This window comes from Macrosteles quadrilineatus, unplaced genomic scaffold (genome assembly GCF_028750875.1).
Source record: "Macrosteles quadrilineatus isolate MER2022 unplaced genomic scaffold, UCM_ALF_1.0 Scaffold_9__3_contigs__length_116548681, whole genome shotgun sequence".
NCBI lineage: Eukaryota > Metazoa > Arthropoda > Insecta > Hemiptera > Cicadellidae > Macrosteles > Macrosteles quadrilineatus.
Genome location: NW_026542602.1, coordinates 36,627,085 through 36,650,181, shown reverse-complemented (window position 1 = coordinate 36,650,181; position 23,097 = coordinate 36,627,085). Strand labels below are relative to the sequence as shown.

The following is a 23,097-nucleotide window of genomic DNA, read 5'->3' as shown; positions in this document are numbered from 1 at the left end:
ATGTACCCTGGTGGTATGAAACAGCTGTAGTTGTACTAACTACACACGGATCGTTTGAGGCAAAGAGGTAAAATAAACCATTTTTATATTGCAATTTACTATCCAGAGGCTAACCCATCATGAAAGTGAATGTTGTGCAACTCGCTTCCGCTCGTTGCATAATTCTCCTAAGTGATGTAAACAAGCTCTTGCGTAACGTGTAACGAACAAGATTTTACCTGACCCGACAATATACAGGAGGCTACAAACAATATTTTTCATTATCTATTTCACTCATCTATTGCACTCAACGTGCATTACAAACAAAAGCTAGTTAGGAAAATTCTTCAAAGCATAACAATAAAATTCAAGAGCACAGCTGATTTCTAGGGTTGAACGTCGGCTCCATAGAGGTATATTTTTTAAGTTAACACTCAATGTTATTTAAATGGGTTTCATTACCTCACCGAGTGAGTTTTTTCAACTTTACATCACTCGTGAAGTAAAGATGTTGTATACATCACACTTGGGATAGGGAAGTTTAACATGGCGGGTTAGGTAAAAACTTGTAGACTATCCAAAACAGCCCAATTATTGGAAATCACAGCTGATTGTAACTACAATTTATTCAACTCACAGAAGTTCATCAATATATTGCATCAATTATTTTGGACAAATGTTTATGCGTTCTAACCGTGCTCTTTCAATTTCGTTTCTACTAATGTTTATTTTTGTATCATTTTAACAGTAGAAAGCATTTCCAGGAAAATCAGAACTATATAAACATCCTTGAAACTATAATTTCTTCACTTTAATAACAAATATAGTTTCTTCCAATTGAAATATATTGGTTCAATATTTCACCATAATTTTAAATGGGTTAACATTTGAAATTAACATATTTACCCACACTTTCAGATTTTTATTTGCCTTGATCGCAGCACTGGTTCTTCTTGCCTCATTATTAAGGTCTCAATCAGGTAAGTGGCAAACGAATTAATAGTGTAGGAATTAATTTTGAAAGTTGATATAGTAAGTAAAAAACAAATTAGAGTGTCATTTTTTTTAATCCAAGATGGTGTCCAAAATTTCCGCTTTTAGGTACCATTTTTGAGTTTTTCATAAATATCTTGAAAACTATCAACTTTTGTATACTATACTCTAGATTAGGAAATCAAAGATGATTAAATTTCAAACAAGGAAAGTATATGATTGAACTATTTCGGTTCAACCATTTAAAAGATATAATAAATATATTATTCAAATACTCCTTCCATAAGAAATACATGTAAATTTGTTTGTACAATAAATGCTTAACATGGCCAAGCCTATCCACCCAGGGTCAATATAACATATATCCATGAAAACTTGACACAATTCCCAGCAATTTGACGGGAGTGTTGCACGACGTCCAAGTGCCACGACGTCCAATAATATTTTTCCAGTGCCACGACGTCCAAAACATAATTTTTGAGTTGTTGCACGACGTCCAAGTGTCACGACGTCCAAAAGTACAGTAACTGCCAAAAATATAGTCTTTCTACAAGCTTTGGACGTCGTGGCACTTGGACGTCGTGAAACAGCGCACTATATAATTGTAAAGACGTATCATTTGCACCACGTCCAAAGCCTTTGCCAGTTGCACGACGTCCAAGTGCCACGACGTCCAATCAATATTTGACTGTTGCACGACGTCCAAGTGCCACGACGTCCAAAGTGCCTGCACACTGTGAACACTAACACTGTTTGCCGACCTCAGTGCATACAGTTCGCATTGCAATTATTGAAGGCAACTATTCCTAGTCAACTGTTTGAAAGTTGTCAACCGCTTCGTCTTCGATTATCGTTTAAATTATTCAATATTCAATGGTTCTAATTGAACTAATTATTGCATTAGCTAAAATTTTTTATATGTAAAATAAATACTATGTCACCGTAAAATGTAATGATGCAGTATTTCTGTTGTTATGATTGCATAATTGATTTCTACAAAATAGAGCTATGTCATAGAAACGAAATAAATAAATGACTACCTACACTATTCACTATATTGTATGATTAATACAATAAATTAATCACTAGCCCAAAAGTAAATATGGTTGGTTTAATGTGAGTAGTGGTAGAATTCTAAGTACTGCAGTAGAATAGAATTGTCATACTATATCAATTGGTAGCAAATTTACTCGTAAGATAAAATGTATGCACAGTTTTATAACAGCTGTAAGACTTCCCATTTAAGTACCGGTATCATTGAAATTGTATAACTTCCATTGAACAGAAATGAGATAAGTAGATATTGATACACAGATATATGAATTTTCATACACTTATAATATGACGAATTCAAAAAAGTTTTATCCGTCAAATGTGCTAAATATTATGTAAACTATCAACTTTTTAAGCTATAATGATGTTACTACAATGGTTAAAAATGTTTCCTGTGAAACAGTGGGAATAATTCGTTTTAAAAGAAATCATTCATCATGGATATAGGAAATAATTAGGATTCTATAATCATTGCCCTATCAACCTAGGCCCTTTTCCTGAGTGTTATGAGGTTTATGTTTTGATTTATTTTTGTGTAAACCGTAATATAATCCCCCTTCCACAGCAAATCTGTAGACTGAATTTCCATTTGCCTGATTATATAATTTCACTAAAATATGTTAGAAAATTACCCTTTTTCCATATTTATTTATATTTTCCTATTTTTCCTATTTGTCGGTATGGAACTATTGTGATAGCTTTTTGTTTACAGTGCAAACCATGGATGTATGGATGGATGGATGGATGTTTGTGACAAGCAAACGCGAAAAATACTAAACCGACAAGGTTGAAATTTGGTATGATGATAGATGACATCCCCGATTAACATATTCTTACCTCAAAAATTCTTTCAGTCTCCGCCCCGGTGGCTCTGGCTCTGGACTTTCTCTAGTTAACCTTATGAGAATTCATATTTAAAAAAATTAAAGAATTTTGTCAGCCGTTTCAACTGTACAAGTTGGTTCTATGATATTAAACAGCATTAAAAAGTTATAAGGCTTGCCAAACAGGGTGCAGCACTATTATGTTGTTTGTTTGCATTAATGACCACAGCTAATTTGAACCAACTAGCAAAAAAAGTTGTGGTACACAATGAGAACTTTACTTTTTTCATGGTCTAGGTACAAGAACATCAGGACTATGGTAGATGTGTGCTACACAATAGGATACCGTATAAATTAAGAGACCAGTTTTTTTTTTTTTTTTTTTTTTAAATCGTGTCCTCTTCTATAACTGCAATAAGCATTTATACTTATATGTCAACCCCGTACGAAGGACGGGTACTCTGCTAGTAACACAATAATACAAATACAGTATACTAATACAATAATACTGTACGTTTCCGTAGTCTGTGGCCAAAGGTTCATCTGAACTGTCAATCAATTCTGAGAAATTCACAGTTGTAAATTCTTACTAGTCTTTTTCTAAGTTCACGTCGCACTCGCAATTAGTTCGCATGTTTTATGTAGGAAAACACGTATGCCCTAAGTCATAGCATTTGTAGGTTAAGTATAATAATAACAAACATGCTTATCGTAGGTTTGTAGGCATACTTGTTCAAGATTATGCCGTGGTAGGTTTTGTTTATAAATTTTATGTTTTAATTCTTGTCTAATGACGATATTGATTTGTATTAGTGCGAAAATGTTAATTTATTTGTCAAGGGCATGAGCGGCCCTCTAGTCTATGTATGTTACATGAAGCACAACATGAAAAAGAATAAATTAAAGGAAGGTAAAAAACGGATCAGTTGCTGAAGGTCTAAATCTCGGAAGGTCTAATCAGACCTTTGACACATATTTTGCAGTTTGTACTATTCAACATTCATTGTACATTCAAACTACAATTTTATTATTTTATTACTTTTCCGAGAACCAGCCTTTATCAGGACTTCCGCTCCCACGCTAGTTGGCAACGTCAACTGTGCTATATGAAAACAATAAATCTTGAGTAAATATACTGTAATGTTGAATTTTGAGGTTGTGGTGTTCCTTCGTAAACACATTCAATTATAATCTAGGAATATGTAAATTTATTGTTATACGTTAACTTTATTGATATTCGATTCGCTACAGTACTATTAAACCTATAACATTTTCAATTCATGTGCGTTGTATTTTAGAGTTGGGGAAACAAAAGAACCCTGTGTGCAACTTATTTATATGATACTAGCTGTGTGCCCGTTCTACGCACGGGGATCTTAAAGTAGTCAGTTGAAACCTTCTTATATTAAGAAAAGCAGTTGGTTTGCATATTTTCAGATATGCTGGCAAAACTATTATATATAAACCTTCGCAAATACAGTATCTGACAGTTTCAAGCCAAAACAAATCTATGAGGCATAGCCCTAAGGCCTATAGTTGAAAGTTACTTCCCACAATGGTTAAAGGCATTTAAAGTACTACCTCAACCTTACCATTTAACACTTTATTCGTGTTGACATTTTCATTATCAAGGTGCTCTTGTCCTTTTCGTGACACTAAGAAATAAGGACATAAATGCGTTACCAACAGACATACACACAAAAATACAGAACTTAATTAGGGAATTTGCTACGTTTTAAGCATACCACAAAGTACATATAAAATTAGAATTTGAAATCTTTGTCAATGTCATCAAATTTTATCATAACAATTTATATTTGCTTGGACCGAAGATGACCCGAAACGCTGTCGAAATGACGGCTTACTTTATAAAATGAAGTACTATAGACAATTTAGATTGGTAATGGTAATTTAACCTATAATAAAAATTACCAAAATAGGCCACGAACTATTGATACATAAACAACGTAAATCGTAAACAATTCATGATGGTTTGCTAAACAAATGTTTTACTTAAATGAGTTATCATTTTCTTAGCATAAACTAACATTTTGGAATACAGACAGAAAAAGCAAAACTTATACAGTTAAGGCATCAATTAAATTGAATAAGGCTGTGATACCACTGTATAAATAAGGTGCAACACCAACGATAACTAATTTGTAAATTACAGTGATGTGTTGGTACGTAAAAATTATTCTTGCTGCTACCAACGGTTCTAAGGAAACAAAACCAGTACCAAAAACCAACGTTTACAGTTGAATTACGTCCGACAAATTAAATGCGTTAATCAAGTCCCAAGGTTATTGATTTCTTGGTTTTGGATTTTCTCGTGAAAAGTTATCGGCAATCAAAATTATTTCCCATTAATTGCTTTATTCGTAAACAACTTTTAATGTAAACTTATTCAGTTTGAAAAAAACAACCTTATAAAAACAACTGTTTGTTATTTAATAGATTACGCAGGCCTATTCTCTAAACAATGATTGGTATATCTTTTAACATTAGAATGAAATGTGACAAAAATCACGCAATGCTGGGTTTTTGGACGTTTGTAATTTTATTTCTTAAGTAGGGAGGCCGTGTATTCTAGGGAAAAGTACCGGTAACAAGGATTGTCGTCGAAAAGGTTGTTATGAATAATTGGGTAGGCGTAAGTACCCAAGAGATGGGCTATGGGCCTATTGGCTGTATGGTCCAGCGATTGCATCATACGGTGAGTAGGAACAGAAAGTGACACATTGGAAAAGCGAGTTTAGCATCATCCATAAACCGTAAACCTCTGTTACAATCACCCACTGCAGTTGTGATTTTTTACTTTACACTTTACACAACCACCATCGAAGCGCCGTCAATGAGTTAGTAAGGTATTGGCGACGATCATTAATAAATTCAAGTTTCCCAGCCCTATACAACACTGATTCAAGGCGTGTAGTAGCAGTTGCGCCGAGTAGCATTTGCGCCGCGGAGTAAACCGTGCTTCCAGCGCCGCGGAGTTTGATTAGTTCAATGATGCAGAAGTGACGAGGGTCATAATTACTTACACATTACTTGACTGAGTTGCTTGTAAATAGTGTCGTTTTCCATACTCCTAATTAACTTGTACTAGTAGTGCACTGTTGCACAAAAAAAATGATGAAACACTTGTATACCACCACATGCAGTATTGAGTTAGTATAGATATTTTTCCTGAGCTATAATTATTATGACCAGTAGATATTTTCTACTTATCACATTACTAATTTAGGAGAAAGGGGGACTTTTGTTTTCCTATGAAATTTTTTGAAAATAGTTGCACCAGGATAGTCTGCGGTGCTATGTGGAATGCAAACAGCTCGTCATATTGGTATTAGGGGGATTTGCTAGGGGTATATATCCCCATACCTTTCGTAGTAACCCACTCCCTAATGTTACCTTTGGTCACTCAATGGTGTTGTCATTGTCAGTTTTGAGTAGAATTTAGCAAAATGAACATCGTAGAATCCACAAAGAAGGGCTCAGTTTTCAATCATTTCGTCTACTACAATTCTGTAGCCTACATTATATCATCGATATGTCGCACAATTGATAAGAATGCAACAATAAGCTACAATAAAACCTTTCTGAAACCTCTAACCGAATAAATGAATCGATAAATAATGTCGAACCATGCAATTACTTACAATCGACATTTACAACTGTTCACAACAGTTGACTTGTACTCCCTAGGGACTAAAAAGGCTTTTTACAACTGGTGATTAAAAACGTTATATAGTTTAGACCCATATGGTTTCGTCTTTTGTTTGCTATCTAAAGGTTATACATCGAAGTGAAGGATCACGGGTTCATACATAAAACCCCATTATAAAAAGGTTTGTCATAATTACAGGTTCTAAAAAAGTTAACCATGTAAATAAATCAATAACTTTGAGGGGGGGGGCAAGCCCAAATTGACACTTTTAGCTACCATTCGTCCGTCTGCTATATCATAAGATGTACAAGGACACCTAAATCGAAAACATTGGTTAATCAAAACGGGTTAAAAGTTATTTCACAAAAAAAACCTTATGGTATCAGGTTCACAGTTTCATTGTGTGATAACACTTAACTAAACAGACAATACCCCCGCCACAGCAAACCTGCCGACTAAGTGAATTTCTATTTGTCTGAATTGATTTTCAATTGAATGTATGTAAATAAAATTAGGTTTAACGAGTACCTAGGTTAGCTGCTACAAGGAAACTATTAAAGTGGAGTTTTAGTAAAACATGAATAGCTTAGTATAAAATAAATAAATTTGCAAAGTTTGATCAAAATATATCCATAAACAAGCAAACTAAAATTACTCAAGTTATCGCGTTCACGGACGTATATAAATCTATACAAAATGAAAAAGTAAATTGGTCACGGGCCTAGGTCTTACGGTGCCACCTACGGTAATAACATCAATTTTTTGCGAATTTAACATTATGGTACAGAAGACGTTAGTATCGTTAATTTATTTATATTATACCTATATGTGTAGGCAAATAGCAACAGGTTTCATTCCAATATCGGTGGTTCGTAAACTTAATCCAGGTGATTCAACCTTACACATTCATGCCAAATTTAATCAAAATCGTACGAGAAGCGATAAGCATAGGCCGGGAGCACGCCCGAGTTCACGTGCAAATCTCGCACTGTCAAGTTGATGATTTTTAAAATATTCGTGGGAAATGGATGGGGATTTGTAATGTTTATTGAGTTGTATAATAGTATTGAACATTTGCATGGGCTTGTATAGGCCGAAAGCAGGGTCATTAGAAAATGGCTAAAAAAACTCACCCATGTTATTCTTAAGGAGAAAAAGTGCCTAAATTGAGGTTATATTATACCTACTGTACTTTATATTTAATGGGTCAGTAAATGAAAGAATTAGCTTTTTAGCTTGATTCCGAATATAGTATATGAGGATTATATGTAGGGATATGTAGACAAATATCAGGATTTTTGGAATTAGTGGCAAAAAAATTATCTCCATGTTATTCTTATGGGGAAATACGCCTAAAGTGAGGTATATTTGTGGTAATTGCCACTACACGTTTTAGAGAGTTATTTTGTACAGTATTTCTAGACTTAAGATAAACTTAAATTGTTGTAAGGCCTGTCTCAACTCCCAGGCTTCACGAACCGCGATGTATACAGAACTGCCAAAACTGGTACAGAAACAAACTAATTTTTTTCGTAATTTCCTCTCTTTTGAGTTATTGGTAATTAATTGGTTTTAGGTAGCCTTTATACTGAAACGGCGGAGTATACTGTGTATTGTTGTCAACCAGTGAACAATATTTGCAGATATTTGTGGTGGCATAAATTTTGCAGTTATTAGATTTAAAATTATGTATGTGTAACCATTAGCACGGATCACGAGGTGACTGCATGCAACCACTTTACGCTGAAAGTAAAATGTGGTAGGAACTACGTCATCAATAATCATATTAGTGCAGTTGATTGGTTCCGCCTTTGTTAACCTGTCAAAACTGCTAACCCTCATTTAATTAGCTGGCGCGGCGCTGGTGCTACGCGGCGCAAATACTACTCGGCGCAAATACTACTCAACCGATTCAAGGTTATCAAAACTCAAGAACAATTTTATAGGTACACAAAGAATCTCTGGTTCCTAACCTGGATGATGTTATTACATTTCATTTACGGTTTCACTATATTATTCCACTTGCGATTAATTAAAGCCGTTTTGTAAGACAACGATTTTAATCTCACTTGGATAAATGGGCTTTGCCTTCAAAACGTGATCGGAAATGGTTGTGGTATTTGTAAACATATCAGTGACAGCGAGAAAAAATAATCTTGATCCGAACAGCTGTTCGTTATTTCATAGATCATTATGTGATAAAAATTGGACGAAAACTTGACAAAAATCGCACAAAACTGCATTTTTTAAAGTCCGTAATATTATTTACTAAGTAGTGAGGCCATATTTTAATGGCTAAAGACACTATCGCCAATCCAGTGAATACATTAAAATGACTTGGATCTTGATAGGTACTCTCGTTTTCCTGGAGAAGATTGCGTAAAATGTCATCTTGAGTGTTATAGAAAGACAGGAAGACAGACAGACAGAAATTTAGATGAGACTTGTTTCGGCTTCTTTAATGTATAAAACGTAAAAATAACCTACAAATGAATGATTCTGAGCAATGTACAGACAAAACACCAATTTTATTTATATAGATTCTCATTGGTTGCAATTTAATAAGTGGTGTAGCAAAACACAAACACAAAATTTATTGAAATGAAATTAAGTCAATGTTAAGTGAATACTATTAACAAACATATTTGCTACATAAAGACATTTAATTGAAGCCTAAAAACAGTTCAAAAAAGGCATTCTATTCTTTATACTAGTAAAAATTAAAATGAGGGTATAAAAAATAGTTTTCAAAGATCATGTTGATCAATGTACATTCATCTAGTCTTGAAAAAATAAGTATTTAAAAGCTTACTCCAAACATAATGACGTTGATCGGTTGTTAAGAAAATGTCATCATTTTTCAAACCATGTAAACCTTATAGTTTTCCAACTGTTGCCTTGTTTATTTTTTTCTTTTTATGTTTTTTTACTTTATGATGTTTCAATTAATGGTTCAAATATTCATAGTATATATATTTCTGAACAAGAACATATACCCATGTATATATAACTAATAAACGTTCCATAAGCATTTTACACGAGAGAACACTATTCGGCAAGTAGCCGGTCATCGTAACCGGTCATCATGAAGGAGCTTGGACGTCGTGCAACAGCGCTGAGCTATATTGGACGTCGTGCAACAGTCAAATATTTATTGGACGTCGTGGCACTTGGACGTCGTGCAACTGGCAGCGACTTTGGACGTCGTGCAACACTCCCGCAAATGTAACTTTTTTACAATTCTATAGTGCGTTGTTTCACGACGTCCAAGTGTCACGACGTCCAAAGCTTGTAGAAAGACTATATTTTTGGCAGTTACTGTACTTTTGGACGTCGTGGCACTTGGACGTCGTGCAACAACTCAAAAATTATGTTTTGGACGTCGTGGCACTGAATAAATATTATTGGACGTCGTGGCACTTGGACGTCGTGCAATGCATCCAATTTGACACTTTAATCGTACATAAAATTGCAAAACATAAAATTTTGCAATTTCTTTTGAAACTATTTTGTAGAGCTCAAAAAAACAAATAATTTAGTATGTTGAAGCATTGTTGTATGCCTAACGGTTACGGGAAAAATCCCAAAGAAGTGTAAATTAATTTGTTATTCTTATGGAGAATAAATAAACTGTTGTAGCTTGCTTGTCTATGGGCATATTTTTATGAAGTTTGGTAATTTTGTTTACTTTATACTAAGCTATCAATATTTCAATTTAAAAACCCCCATTTTCTTCCCTGTAGCAGCAAACCTAAGTACTAATTAAAATTAGGCTAATGATATTTAAATAGGAAATAAATCTGACAATTTTAAGGGAATAATTTAGTGGAATTCCAGCCAGGTAGATGGAAATTCGCTCAGTCTGCAGGTTTGCTGGGGCGAGGTTATTTTACTTACTATATCAATTTTTGAAATATATAGTTTTTGCCTTTAACAAAAAAAAAAAAAAAAAACGCGCTAAGCCTAATTTTATTACATATGAGCCTGCACTATGATGTTTAAAATATCATATGTTTTATAGTAATATACAGTACTGTAGTAAAACTAATCAATAGACCTGTAAATAGCTAAAAAATTTTAAAAAGTTGTGCAACCCTTTTTGGAAGGTTGACCAAAATCTCAGATCACATCAAAGTACTCTTCAGATTTTATAAAGGCAGCATATTATAATTATTTTTATTAGAGATTAATTCATTAATACATACCACTAAGCTATTTGCATATGGTTTGTAGCCTTTACACTTGATATGTGTATTCAGCCCAAATAATGTAGCAAAGTTATTACATTGTGGTTGACAAATATCAGGGTTACAAATAAGCACACAGCATTGATTGTTGCCAGTACATACAGTGTTTGAACTCCAATTTCCTTGCTAAATGTTACATTTTTCAGGCTGGTTATCGTGCTTTACTTTCCAAACAAACTTCCGAGAACTAATGGACACAACAGCGACCCCAGCTGAAATCTCTTGTTTGAACGGTCTGCGAGTTCTATTGGCTATTTTAATAATATCTGGGCATCGAGCATTCCTAATTTGGGTTTCACCAACCAACCGTCTTCTCACCATAGTAGAGGTATGAATAAAAGTTGAGGACTTAAAATATACCAGAATAATCCCTTGCTGTCTAGTAGATAACAATTGTTTAGTATAGAATCAAATTTTATGTTTCCAAATACTTGGATGTCTGAGAATTTAATGTAGTTTTACTATTGCACACTCATTCATTTTAATTCATATTCATTCTAATTTTAAAATTCAGCTGGTTGGTGTCCGGTAAAAACTCATTACAGTACAGTAGTACGTAATGAAACCCCATATGATTAAGCTGGTGGCAAACAGCTGTTTTCTGGACTAAATCCTTGCGTGGGAAGTTCGTTAAAACAGTTTAGTGTTTCGTAAACATATTTTTCTGTTTTTAACAACAAGTTTTTCCCACAGGTGCTAGGATCGGTCTTTCCGGTAGTGTTCTTTGATTTACTAAAAGCCAAAGGTGTTGACCTATTTTTCCTCATCGGTGGATGTGTTCTAAGCTTCAATTTCTTTTTAAGAAATCAGAAAATGAAAAAGTTTGATTATTTCAACTTCTGCCTAAAAAGATACTTCAGGTAATTATTGGCAAATTTAGTGCTAATTTACTATTCGTTGAAATTGTTAAGCTTAGGCCTACACAAATACTAATACTAGGTTATATTTTAAAGGAATGCCATTTGGCTATTTTAAACAGATTTTTTAAAGAGTATAGCTAGTTAGTGCAGTGGCTTTAATATATACACAATAAAAGACACAAAACATAATACTTTTGACTATATATTGATACAACTTCAGTATCCAATAGTAAATGATAATACTGATATTTTGTGGTAATTGATATTTTTAGAGAGTAGGTTGAAGAAATTCTCTTCAACCAGCACAGATATACAGTAGAAAGGCTAGTTGTAAATGTGTTAAAAATTATAGAACTAATCAAGTATTTGTTGATAACTATTTCAGCTTTAAGTATGTCTTTTTTTAAACTGAAATTAAATTAAATTAATTGAAATGCTATTTATTGCCGTTAAACTCAATACAGGCATTGGCAAGCTTTACAATCAATAACTCTACAAAATCAATATGTTATTGTTTTTGTTAACAAATTAAATCCTTAACACAACACTATAAAAACGATTACAAATTAAAAACTCTTTAAGCTGGCTCTTAAATTTAGGAAAGTCCATTTCACTCCTGAGATCATTTGGGAAGCCATTAAAAAAATGACAGAATTGTAAAACATCTGATGAAAAAAAAAATGAAGTTTTGTGTCACGGAATGTTCAATCAAAAAAGTATTAGTAGATCTTGTTTTATATATATTCAATTTGGTACAAGATGCTGATAAATTTCAAGGTTTTTCTTAAGAAAAAGCAGTGTATGAAAAATGTAAATAGACGGAAAAGATAGACGGAAAAGTCCTGCTTCAGAAAGAAAATTGCTTGCATGATTGTTTTGTTTTGGCTTGAGATGACCTACTCTAATGGCTTTCTTCTGCATCCTAAAAAGTTTGTTTGGTGTGTACGTTTTTAGATCCCCAAATGCCAACTGCTAACTTTTTCTAATTTGAATCTATCTATACAAATAATATAAAAAATAACCAAAAAGTAAATGCATCACAACTGTATTGTAACTGTAAGAATATAAGATAAAGTGACTCTTATCCACTCCACCTCGGACCTTAGTTCGCCGCATAACTAATATGTGAGAGGCTATAAGGAGTTGACGAACTGTATAGTATGCAGCTGCTAAAACATTAAGAAAGTTCTGTCAAGTGCATGTCTCTGTGTGGCAAAAGTTTCCAAGTTCAGTCAGGAGAACAAAGTATTGGTTTTCTCTATCCATCTGCTACGGTGTGTGCAGTCATAGTACACAGAAATAGCAACCAATATCAATATCACACAGTACTCTGTTGCGTACGGGGTGGGTTTTCTGCAAATAGATAATCTTTAAAATTAAATCAAACCATTAACCATAAAATTTATAAAATGTTTATAGTGAATTTCATAAATAAGGAATAAGCTACCTTAGCTCCCATACTAAGACCAATTTAATTTTACTTTCTTCCCCTACACCAGTATATGGAGAAAGTATTGTTTTTGTCAACATTTTCGAGTTTGAGTTTTGAGTGGATATATCCGTTTTAGATCCCCCTGTACACAAAAAAGCGGTTAGGTTATGTCTGTGTGTGTCTGTATGTGTGGATGTGTACAGAAATACAGACTACACCTGTGGTCTAATTTTTATGAAATTTGGTATGTAGGTACTAATCCATGGTATCTCCGGGTATTTTTTTCATTTTTTTGAAATTTTGATTTTTAATTGTTATTTTTCCACCGAAACCCATAAAAGAACTGAATAAATTTGTTTTTCTAAAAAAAGGCCCCGAACGATTTTGATACAAATTTAGTATGTTGTAGCCCTTTAAATTCTGAACAAAATGATAAACATCCTACTTCTGTAAAAATTATGGTTCAAAAGTTACTGTAAATAATGTTATTTTCCCATAAAATAAGAGATAATCATATTTTCGAAAAAGAAGCCGGTTTTGATTAATATTAGATGGTCATTATCCTTATCCTTAACAACATAGTGCCAAAAAGTGTCCCAATGCTGTGAAAATTACCGTTCAAAAGTTAATGCAAATTTTGTGATTTTACCTATTAAATCATAGTTACTTTCCTCGCTTACCCATGATAAAGGTTTTTGACAAGCTAATGAGAGAAAGTATGTAATTTAAATCCATGTGTGTAGCCCCTGAGCTGTTGGACATAATGTAAGACTAAATTACTTACGTAATTCCCGTCACAGCTCAATAACACCGAATAATTAACACCGAAACATGTCCTGAATAGACATATTTTATTGAGCTGTGACGGGAATTACGTAAGTAATTTAGTCTTACATCAGAAAGTATGTGTCAGATTGCTCATACCGTTTAATTTCTTTTCATGTCCAACAGGGTCCAAAATTACCAGTCATGTTTCTAGTGAGGTTATGTAAGTAGGTAGTTTAAAATCTTCAGAGTGAGTGAAAAGAAAACTTACATTACTGTGCTCTAGACAGACTGACACCGTTGTTGGCAGCAGTGATGCTGTTCCACGCTACACTGTTGGTACACATGTCTCATGGGCCACTGTGGTTGCGGAATATTGCCGAGTTTGAGGACAAATGCTACGTAAACTGGTGGGCCGGCTTACTGCACATCAGCGGTTTGGTTGTCCCACAATACATGGTAAGACAAATTATGCCCTTTAGAAATTACATTTTATAATTAGGAGAAGTAACTTCACTATTGACAAGTATATTGCGTTTAGGTGTGCAATACAAAAAGATTCCTAAAGATACCCAAAAAGAGTCGAGATTAAAATCCTCAAAATCTCAAATTACAATAAGCTATGTAGAAATGCTGTGACCTGTAGGTCCACCATTTACTAAACAAAAATGAATTATTCAATGTGAAGATATTGGCGAGTAAATAAGTAAATAAAAATTTCTTTATCAAGCGTTTCTCTGGTACACCAGCTTTTTCAGAACAACTTTCTTTACTATTCTAGATATCTTATTCTACTATTTGGCCGTTATTAGACAACACTTTGATTTGTTTTTAACATATTTTTTTAGATGTTTTGCTAGATGCAAAAACATTTGATTTGATTTGATTTGATTTGATTATGAGTAGCTCTTCCTCCCAAGCTCTAGAGAAACTCTTGGGAGGTGAAGCCTCCCACCATGACGTGTCCTGAGCTGGGAAACCTCCTAACGAAGAGAAAGCCTCTCACGTAAAGGAAGTGTTACTGAAAGTTTAAATCCCGGAACTGCAAAATGTGTGCCCGGTATTTAGACCTTCAGCAACTGATCCTCACATAAAAAGTCAGGCTTACAAAGAAACATCACCCTCCCAGACAGCACACTTTCTCCTCAGGACATCCCACGGGTATTGTGACAGGATATGCAAGATATCCCATAGTAGTCCTATGGTCAACTTGGGATATCCCAGGATATCCGCAGGAATGCGTAATGTCCCCGCCCGGGGATGTTGTGACAGCATATCCGTGGGACATCCGAGGTCATCCCAGGGTAGTCCTCAGGACATATGGGACTACTATGGGATGACGCTGGGATAAAGTGTGGTCTGGGCCTGAACATAAAAAACACAAAATAATATAGATTTAGTATGAAAAGTTTAATTATCAGTTGAGTAAATTGATTAAATAGTTAATAAACACAAATTTTGGAGAAAAAAACGAGAAAAAAGTTTTAGGCCCAGACGGGTCTCGAACCTGGTACCTTCGCCTTGTGAGCCTCATACCTTACCTCCTGATCTATCCGCGCTTGATGATTAGAGTGTTTTCAAGTGGTCAAAGAGTAGCCGACAGTTGCAATGGTCGCAATACTTAAAATATTTTTGATACTACAGTATATAATATGATTCTGTTAATCTGTTTAGGCCTCAAGTAGTTGAATTGTTTTTCTGGTAGTTGGAGAGGATACTGGTATTTGAATATAGATTATTTAATTACCATCAGATTAGCACTGTTATAATTGATTGTTATCTATATATTAATTTGAAACTGTTTTTCTTTGTGACAGCTATTTTGAGAAAACGGCTTGGCGTAGAAACTCGGTAGGGGTCTCTAAAGAAAGGTCTTGGTCTGTAGATGAGCCATCAAAAGAGAAACGTGGTAAATTCCCTTGGGGCTCTGCCCCAGTGGCCTTTAAATTCCCATCCCATGTTATTCTTATGGAGGAAAAACGGGTTTTTGTCACAGCTAATTTCAGAGAACGGCTGGGCGTAGAAACTTGGTAGGGGTCTCTAAAGAAAGGTCTTAGTCTGTAGATGAGCCATCAAAAGAGAAAGAAGGTAAATTCCCTTGGGGCTCTGCCCCAGAGGCCTTTAAAGTCCCCTCTTCAGATTTGTTTACATCACGACCATATGCATACATTTACACTACTTTTTAATGAAACAGCTGTTAATATTTAAATTGTGATTTACTAAATTTGTCAAAATGAAGTATTTGCAATGGTTTTTGCTGATTGTAGATGGTTATTGCATTTGTAGAAGACACTAAAAAACAAGGTCAGCTTTTGAAAAAAGATAAGATATTTACAAGAAAAATTTTATTATATCTAACTGTTGTGTACATCTTGAGTATTTCCATAATCTTTGAGTTGACTCTTATAAAGTCATCGGAAATTACTTTAAATAACGCCTGTAATGCTTTGCAATTGCTCGAATTCGAGCAACAGGTACACTAGTATGATTAAAATTAGTTTTAGATTATTTTATTAATTTAAAGTTAGAATTAAAAACACGTTTCACACAACTATGATAGAACTCTAGTTTTCCTTAACTCAGTGGTAGTAATATGTCAGTAAAGTAAAGTCAGCCCTTGCTATCCACAATATTAACAAGACATATTTTCAATTTGGGAAACCTTAAACTTTTAAAACAAATTTTAAAACCTCAACATTAATGCGTGGGAATCTTATTTTATAGAAAAAACAGACCAAAATTATTTCTTAAATAATGAAGATGGCCCAATTATATACTCGGAATTACTGAAAATAATTACATCAAGAACAACACTGTAATACTGTATATCCAAAATTCAAAAGATTAATTTTTCTAATATTATTTTGTATTTTTCCAATATCTTTTAAATCATCTGTTTTAACTTTGTTTAAAATTAATTTATTAAGTAAATATTTACTTTTTGTACTAGTGTAAAAACAGCCTGAAGATGGAAACCTAGTTTCTGAAAGCGCTAGTGAATAAAACAAATGATTATATATTGGCCTCGTTGAACATTTAAATTTATATATACATTTCATTAGTGGTAGTAGTTTTTTCTTCAGTTTGTTACCGCGGGACATTACGGGACATTACAGGATATCCAGTGGATTTTGTACATGTCCCGGGATGTCATGGGACATTCTACATATCCCGTACATATCCCGGGACTTTACAGGATATCCTGAGGTTAACTTACAAATCCCGGGACATTACGGTATATTGTAGGATATCCTGTGGATTTTGTACTCGCCCCGGGATTTTGCGGGATATCCTGAGGCTAGCGTACATATCCCGAGACATTCTCCGGACATATGGGACTACTATGGGATGTCCCTGGGATAAAGTGTGCTGTCTGGGCTGTGGGTCATTCAGCACGTCAACAACCTGCACATGACTTCAACAGGAAGCAGACTAGCTACTTCTGGAAAGGCGGAGACTGAGACATGATCAAATTTTTTCAAAAAGAAAATGAAACGGATTGCGGAGTTTTGCAAACATTGCAACCGACACATGTCTTCCCAAGAAATGCTGTTGCCATATGCAGGAAAGCAGTAGTAAAATACTGACAGTATTAGCATTAGTGACTGTACCAGCTGAAGTTTTGCAGCCTCAGGCAACAAGCCTCTGAACCTGCCCAAACCTCTTAGTCTCCCTAAGGCTCGCTGGGTGATATGATCTGAGAAATTCAGATGCCCGTCAATTACGACGCCAAGAGTGTTTTTCCTTCTCACACACTACCAGAATCAGGCCGTCAGTTAATGTGTGAGTAGGCAAGAGCTCATTCCTCAAGTCAAACCGCATTTATTTATTTTTTTTTTATTTTACTCCACAATTACTCTTTCTAAGAAAGTTTTATGTCTATTTTCCAGTGTGTTGGCGAAAGCTGGCATGTCGCTTGTGATTTCATGTTTCACTGTTTTGCTCCAATTTCACTTCTTCTTCTCCTCCGCAAACCACAACTTGGATTTGTCTCAATTGCGTTTTGTTCTCTCCTATCCATTGCACTGACAACAGCTGCTGCTCTTTATTTTGGATTCTCTTCAGGATATTTCTATGGCATTATGTGAGTGTAAAAACTAAAATCATTCTGTTAAAATTTGTTTTCATATAACTTATCAAGATAATATGCTAAAACCAACAACCAACGGCATTACAACATTTAACATTAACTTTGGTATTTGTCATATGCAAATGGATTGACTGTAGACCTTAAGTAGCTTAAGATTTTTACATGTATCTACTGTTGTGAACTAATTCAAAGTAAAACACACTTTGGTTTGGGAAATGTTAATCTTATTTCTTCCAAAGCATTTAGATGGAATTAACATAATATTTTTCAGGTTTGGAGACAGATTAACCGATCTTCACATTCCTATTTTTTACCGAGGGGCTGTTTTCAGAGCATCTACATTCTTCATGGGTCTTTTCTTAGGATATATAATGTTTTGCGTTAAACAGAGGAAAGCTCAATACACTTTATCCAAGGTAAAATTTTGTATTTTTAAGCTTTAAATTATGTTGCTGGCTAATATTTGAACCCACCATAAGTCTTTTATGAACTTTGTTTTAACACGTTCGCTACTGCAATAGTACGAAGTGTTTCATTCACATGGACCAGCGACGCACATATGTGACGGCCGGTTACCACCCATAGACTGCCGTCGCATATTTGCGTCGAGGTTCTAATGTTATTAAAATGCTTATATCTTTGTAACGGTCTATTTGAAGGCACTGAATTCCCTGCAGTGGTCTATAGAGATGTCTGACGCACAACTGCGTCACTTGGTCTGTGGATATGATGATTGGTGACGTCATATGATATTTTGGAAAAACAGGTCTTTACTTTTCTGCATCACTGTATGTATGTATGCTGCATTAATCCTATGTAGCTTTTATATTTGTTCAGTTATAAACAGTTTAGAACAGTTACTGTTCTTGAATAACCTGTTTTTTTTTTTACTTACTTTCACCTCAAAAAACAAACAAAAATGAACTGTCGCATATATGCGACGTTTGGTCTATTTCGAGAAAACTTTGTATGTAATAAACCAAATTGTCAAATTGCATTAAAATATATCCATAAAAAAGCAAACTACAACAGTTTATTCATTCTCCATAAGAATAACTTGGCAATTCTAAATTTACACTTTTGTGGAATTTGTTTCGTAACCATTAGGCATAAAACAACGTTTCAATATACTAAATTATTTCTTTTAAGCCCTACAAAATTGTTGAGAAAGAAATTGCAAAATGTTATGTTTTTAGGGTGAAAATAATGGGAATACCTAATTTAACCTAAAACCCCCCCATAAACCCCTGTTCCCATATTCCGATCTTGCTGGTTTGCGAACTCATTCGAATGAATGTAGGTTTACATGTTTGTACCAAATATCAAAATTGGATCACTTTTGCTTGAGTTATCGTGCTAACGTACACATATAGATATAAACATCTACACTGTTTTTATATATATTTGAATTTGAACGTATGGTGTTTTTAGCCTCTAGGGACCTCAAAACAAAAAAGTAAATTGGTCCTGGGTCCAGGTCTTACCACAAGACCTACGGTAATAGCTCATTCCCTATATGAGAAATTTGCTTAGAGAACAAAAAATAAACCTTTTTTATTTTTATTGAAAATCTAAGTTTGATCTCGATTTGTTTTCAAGAGGGTAGACACCACTGTTAGACTCTATACGTTGTCTGTTTTTTGTTGCAGCAATCAGCTTGGATCGGATGGATACTTTGTTTGACAACGTTTGCTGCTCTCACTGCAGTAACATTTGAGGTGTTGTCACCTGATCATGAGTTTATGCCACTGTTAGACCCGCTATACCTGGCCTTCTCCCGCATTGTGTTTTGTGCCTGTTTTTCCTGGTTTATCTTTGCATGCTACTATGGGGCAGGAGGTAAAACACAATTGTATTCATTAGGTTCAATAGCAATGACAATGACTGGTAAACAATTCAAATTTTAAACTTTCTTTTAGTTTGTGTTTTACTTGTAAAATGAGAAAATGACTATCCAAGCAAATAAAAGCAACTTAACAGCTATCATTCAATAAAACGGTTAACTGTTGGAACGTGAAAGAAGAATGAGAAAAAATTTTTACTAACTTGCCTAATGAACATAGATTGAAGCACGCCATCTTTTGAAATGTTAAATAGCTCACAACCATTTGTATTTTCTTTCAGGTTCAGTCAATGAGTTTCTCTCCTGGTCAGGTTTTCATGTGATTGCCAAACTTGGCTACGGCGCTTACCATGTGCATAGCAGCCTTCAAGTCATTCAAGTTCTTAGCTTAGAACATGCAATTGTATTCAGCTTCACTGAACAGGTAATTTAACAAGATAAGTACAAGAATCAGGTCACGTTTAGAGTTGATTTTATTCGCAGCTATTGATCACTACGTCGCTAGCTAGTGACGGCATTAGTCAGCTGTCACAATTGTAACAACAAAATTATTGTGTTATTATTAAATCAAAGTTTCCTTTGCAGAAAAAAACATAAATATTCTACACAAAAATATAAAAGTTAAAACATTTAAACATTTTTATTAATGAAGAAGCTTACTTTCAAATTGTAATAACAAATGTGATTAAATTTGTAAGTTTTTTATTTGTAAAAAAAGTTGTTTCTTAAAAAACCGTAAAAAGCAGGTACGTAAGCATAGCTATTCATTCATTGTTGCATTCCTCTATCATGTGACAGCAAAAGAAAAGTGGAGTGCTCTTAACGCCCCACTCTTAAAATTATTGGGTAGTAAAATGGTTACAGGTTACAGTTAGTAGTCTACTCACCTTTAGTCTGATGATTGCTGGTTCCATCCCAAGATGGATATTCTGGACCAGGGTTTGGCCATCCAAAAATCATAAAAGTTGCTCTTGGCGTTAAAACACATAAAATAAAATTATAAGAATTGGTAATGTTGCTTTGATGAAAAGCCTTAAAAGCCACATTAGGACTGTATAGACAAATGTGTATGTTGTACAGTTCTTATAAAGAGAATCCCAGCTTCTTTATTTCCTAAAAATATGCTTTCATTTACTCGTAAAATTAACTGCAGGCGAGGTTCTTATCCTAAATTCCCAGTACCAGATATTGGAGCCTTGAGCACCTCAGAAGATATCTGTTAGCTCCCCCATTCCCCCTTAGGAAAATGTCCTTATTTGATCTTTGACACTTGTTCCAGATATTCCTCTTGGCTGGTGATATACTTATCAGCTTTCTTGTCGCTATTATATTACACACCTTTATAGAAGTCCCGTTTTACAAGCTAGCCAACCATATTATTGATGGTAAGTAGTGTTTACCTTGTATTTTGTTTCAGCCAGTGATTCAATGGTAGATTAATGCTCAAACACTATCAGAACTAGTTAAATTTATACTTATTAGATTTTTAAGTAAGTTTGAGTTAAATTTGTCGCAGGAGACTGTGATCATGGCAGCTATTGTGGTCGAATTATTTAATTGTTTTCCCCATTAATTATGCTAGTTGATTCTCTAAAAGTTAACCCTCTGGTTATAAGAACTTCAAAATAATCATTATCAGATTAAAACTCATCATAACATTGTCCTCAGCTGATCCACAACAAGTACAATTAATTTGCAGAAATTTTCAATTTTGTCAAGATGAATCAAAACTTTCAAAACACTATCGCTTGTCCACATCGAGTTAATTAATCTGAAAACCACACTCTTCCTACTTCAAAGGTTATAAAACCAGGTGCCCATGATAAAATCTAAATGCATTTGTAAAACGTAATATTTTGATATAAAATCTAGGTCTAATGATTTGTACGGTATACTTCTACAACATACGTCCGGTTACTTATCAGTTTGTAACATAATGTTTTGATTTTGCAGGTAACTATAGGAAACGAAAGCCAAAGCAACGTTAACAACTTTGAAAACTAGTATACTGTTAGCTTTTAAAGATTCACGTTAATGTAAAATTTAATTTGTTATTAGATTTTTATGAACAATCATTGATGCATTTATGAAAAGTTTATCAGAAATCCAAATAAGTTTACCTCAAAGTTGTGCTGAAAGATAATGATTTTAAGATTAATCTGCAATCATTTATGTAAAGTTTAAACTATTAATTGTGCTAGAATTGATTAAGTAAATATTTACCTAATTAATGTATGAATAACTACAAAAATCCTTCTTTGATAAGCATTCTGTGGTTAAACATTTTTCGTCATACTGCAGCAAATACAAAACATGTCCGTTTTTAATACATGCATTTGGGTCCAAATTAGAATGTTTACTCCTTGTGGAGTAAAAAACCATTTTAGTTTCCTAGGGAGTTAAAGTAGGCTGTTGTAAACTGTTGTAAATTTGTAAAAGTAAATAAAATTTACAACAATTGTTTATGAGCAATTGCATGAATCAAAATTATTTATAGATTGGTTTATTAGGTTAGGTCTTAGCTTTTAGTGTTGCATTCTTTTCAAAAGTTTGACATATCAATGGTGTTGCACCACAACCACAATAGGCGGAATGATTGAATCACTTACTTAACAGCTGCTTGTTTCCATTAGCAAATTAAAGAGAAAACAAACTAGAAGAGTTTTGAGAGGTTATCTTTAAATGAAAATTATTTCAGTTTTGTAACATGGTTTGCTCAAATAATTCGTGCAATATGACAAAAACTATAGTTCATCGCACAGGTAAAAAGTGTCTTTTCAACCCTCATTTATTTTCCGACCTCGGCTTCGCCTCAGTCGTGTAACTTGAGCTCAGGTTGAAGAGTCACTTTACGCCCTAGTGATGAAATATACTATTTTGGAACAATTTAAGTAAAATCTTTACCAAAAGAGACAAGCTTTTGCCGGATTTGTCTATTTGTCGTTTGCATTCATTTTTACAAATCTGCGTTATATTAGAAATTGTTTGGACTGTTTGGAGATAATACAATTATAAAGTTGGTTAGTGTATGATTTATTTTGAATATCCTGTGTTGTGTCTAAGTCTACTCAATTTTTTATAACTCCAATAAGCTCAATTCCAAATTCCAATTAATCTGAAAATGGCATGTTTAATTTGATCTTAAGGCTTTGTAATTGATCACTTAAATCATAACATTGATACTTGAGCTAATATAGTTGCCGAGCTAAAAATTTAAAACTATATTTGATAACTTGAAAAATACCTAACACTATATCTTTTACGGATAAGTAAATTGTATACTTCTCACAAAAAATAAATAAATAATACCTTTATGAATATTAATTAACACAACTATACAT

At 33.9% G+C, this 23,097-nt stretch overlaps 1 protein-coding gene across 1 annotated transcript in view; it reads left to right on the top strand.

Annotated features, from left to right (window-relative positions):
- The window catches only part of LOC129004435 (O-acyltransferase like protein-like), a 30,750-nt gene extending 7,970 nt beyond the window's left edge, over positions 1-22,780 (top strand). Inside the window, exons 6-15 of the mRNA XM_054433020.1 lie at positions 898-959; positions 10,913-11,094; positions 11,460-11,626; positions 14,114-14,282; positions 17,714-17,907; positions 18,185-18,329; positions 19,563-19,752; positions 20,038-20,180; positions 21,036-21,141; positions 21,710-22,780. Coding sequence (XP_054288995.1) covers positions 898-959; positions 10,913-11,094; positions 11,460-11,626; positions 14,114-14,282; positions 17,714-17,907; positions 18,185-18,329; positions 19,563-19,752; positions 20,038-20,180; positions 21,036-21,141; positions 21,710-21,744 — 1,393 coding nt within the window. The 3' untranslated portion in view covers positions 21,745-22,780. The remainder of the gene's footprint in view (positions 1-897; positions 960-10,912; positions 11,095-11,459; positions 11,627-14,113; positions 14,283-17,713; positions 17,908-18,184; positions 18,330-19,562; positions 19,753-20,037; positions 20,181-21,035; positions 21,142-21,709) is intronic.
- The last annotated feature ends 317 nt before the right edge of the window (positions 22,781-23,097 follow it).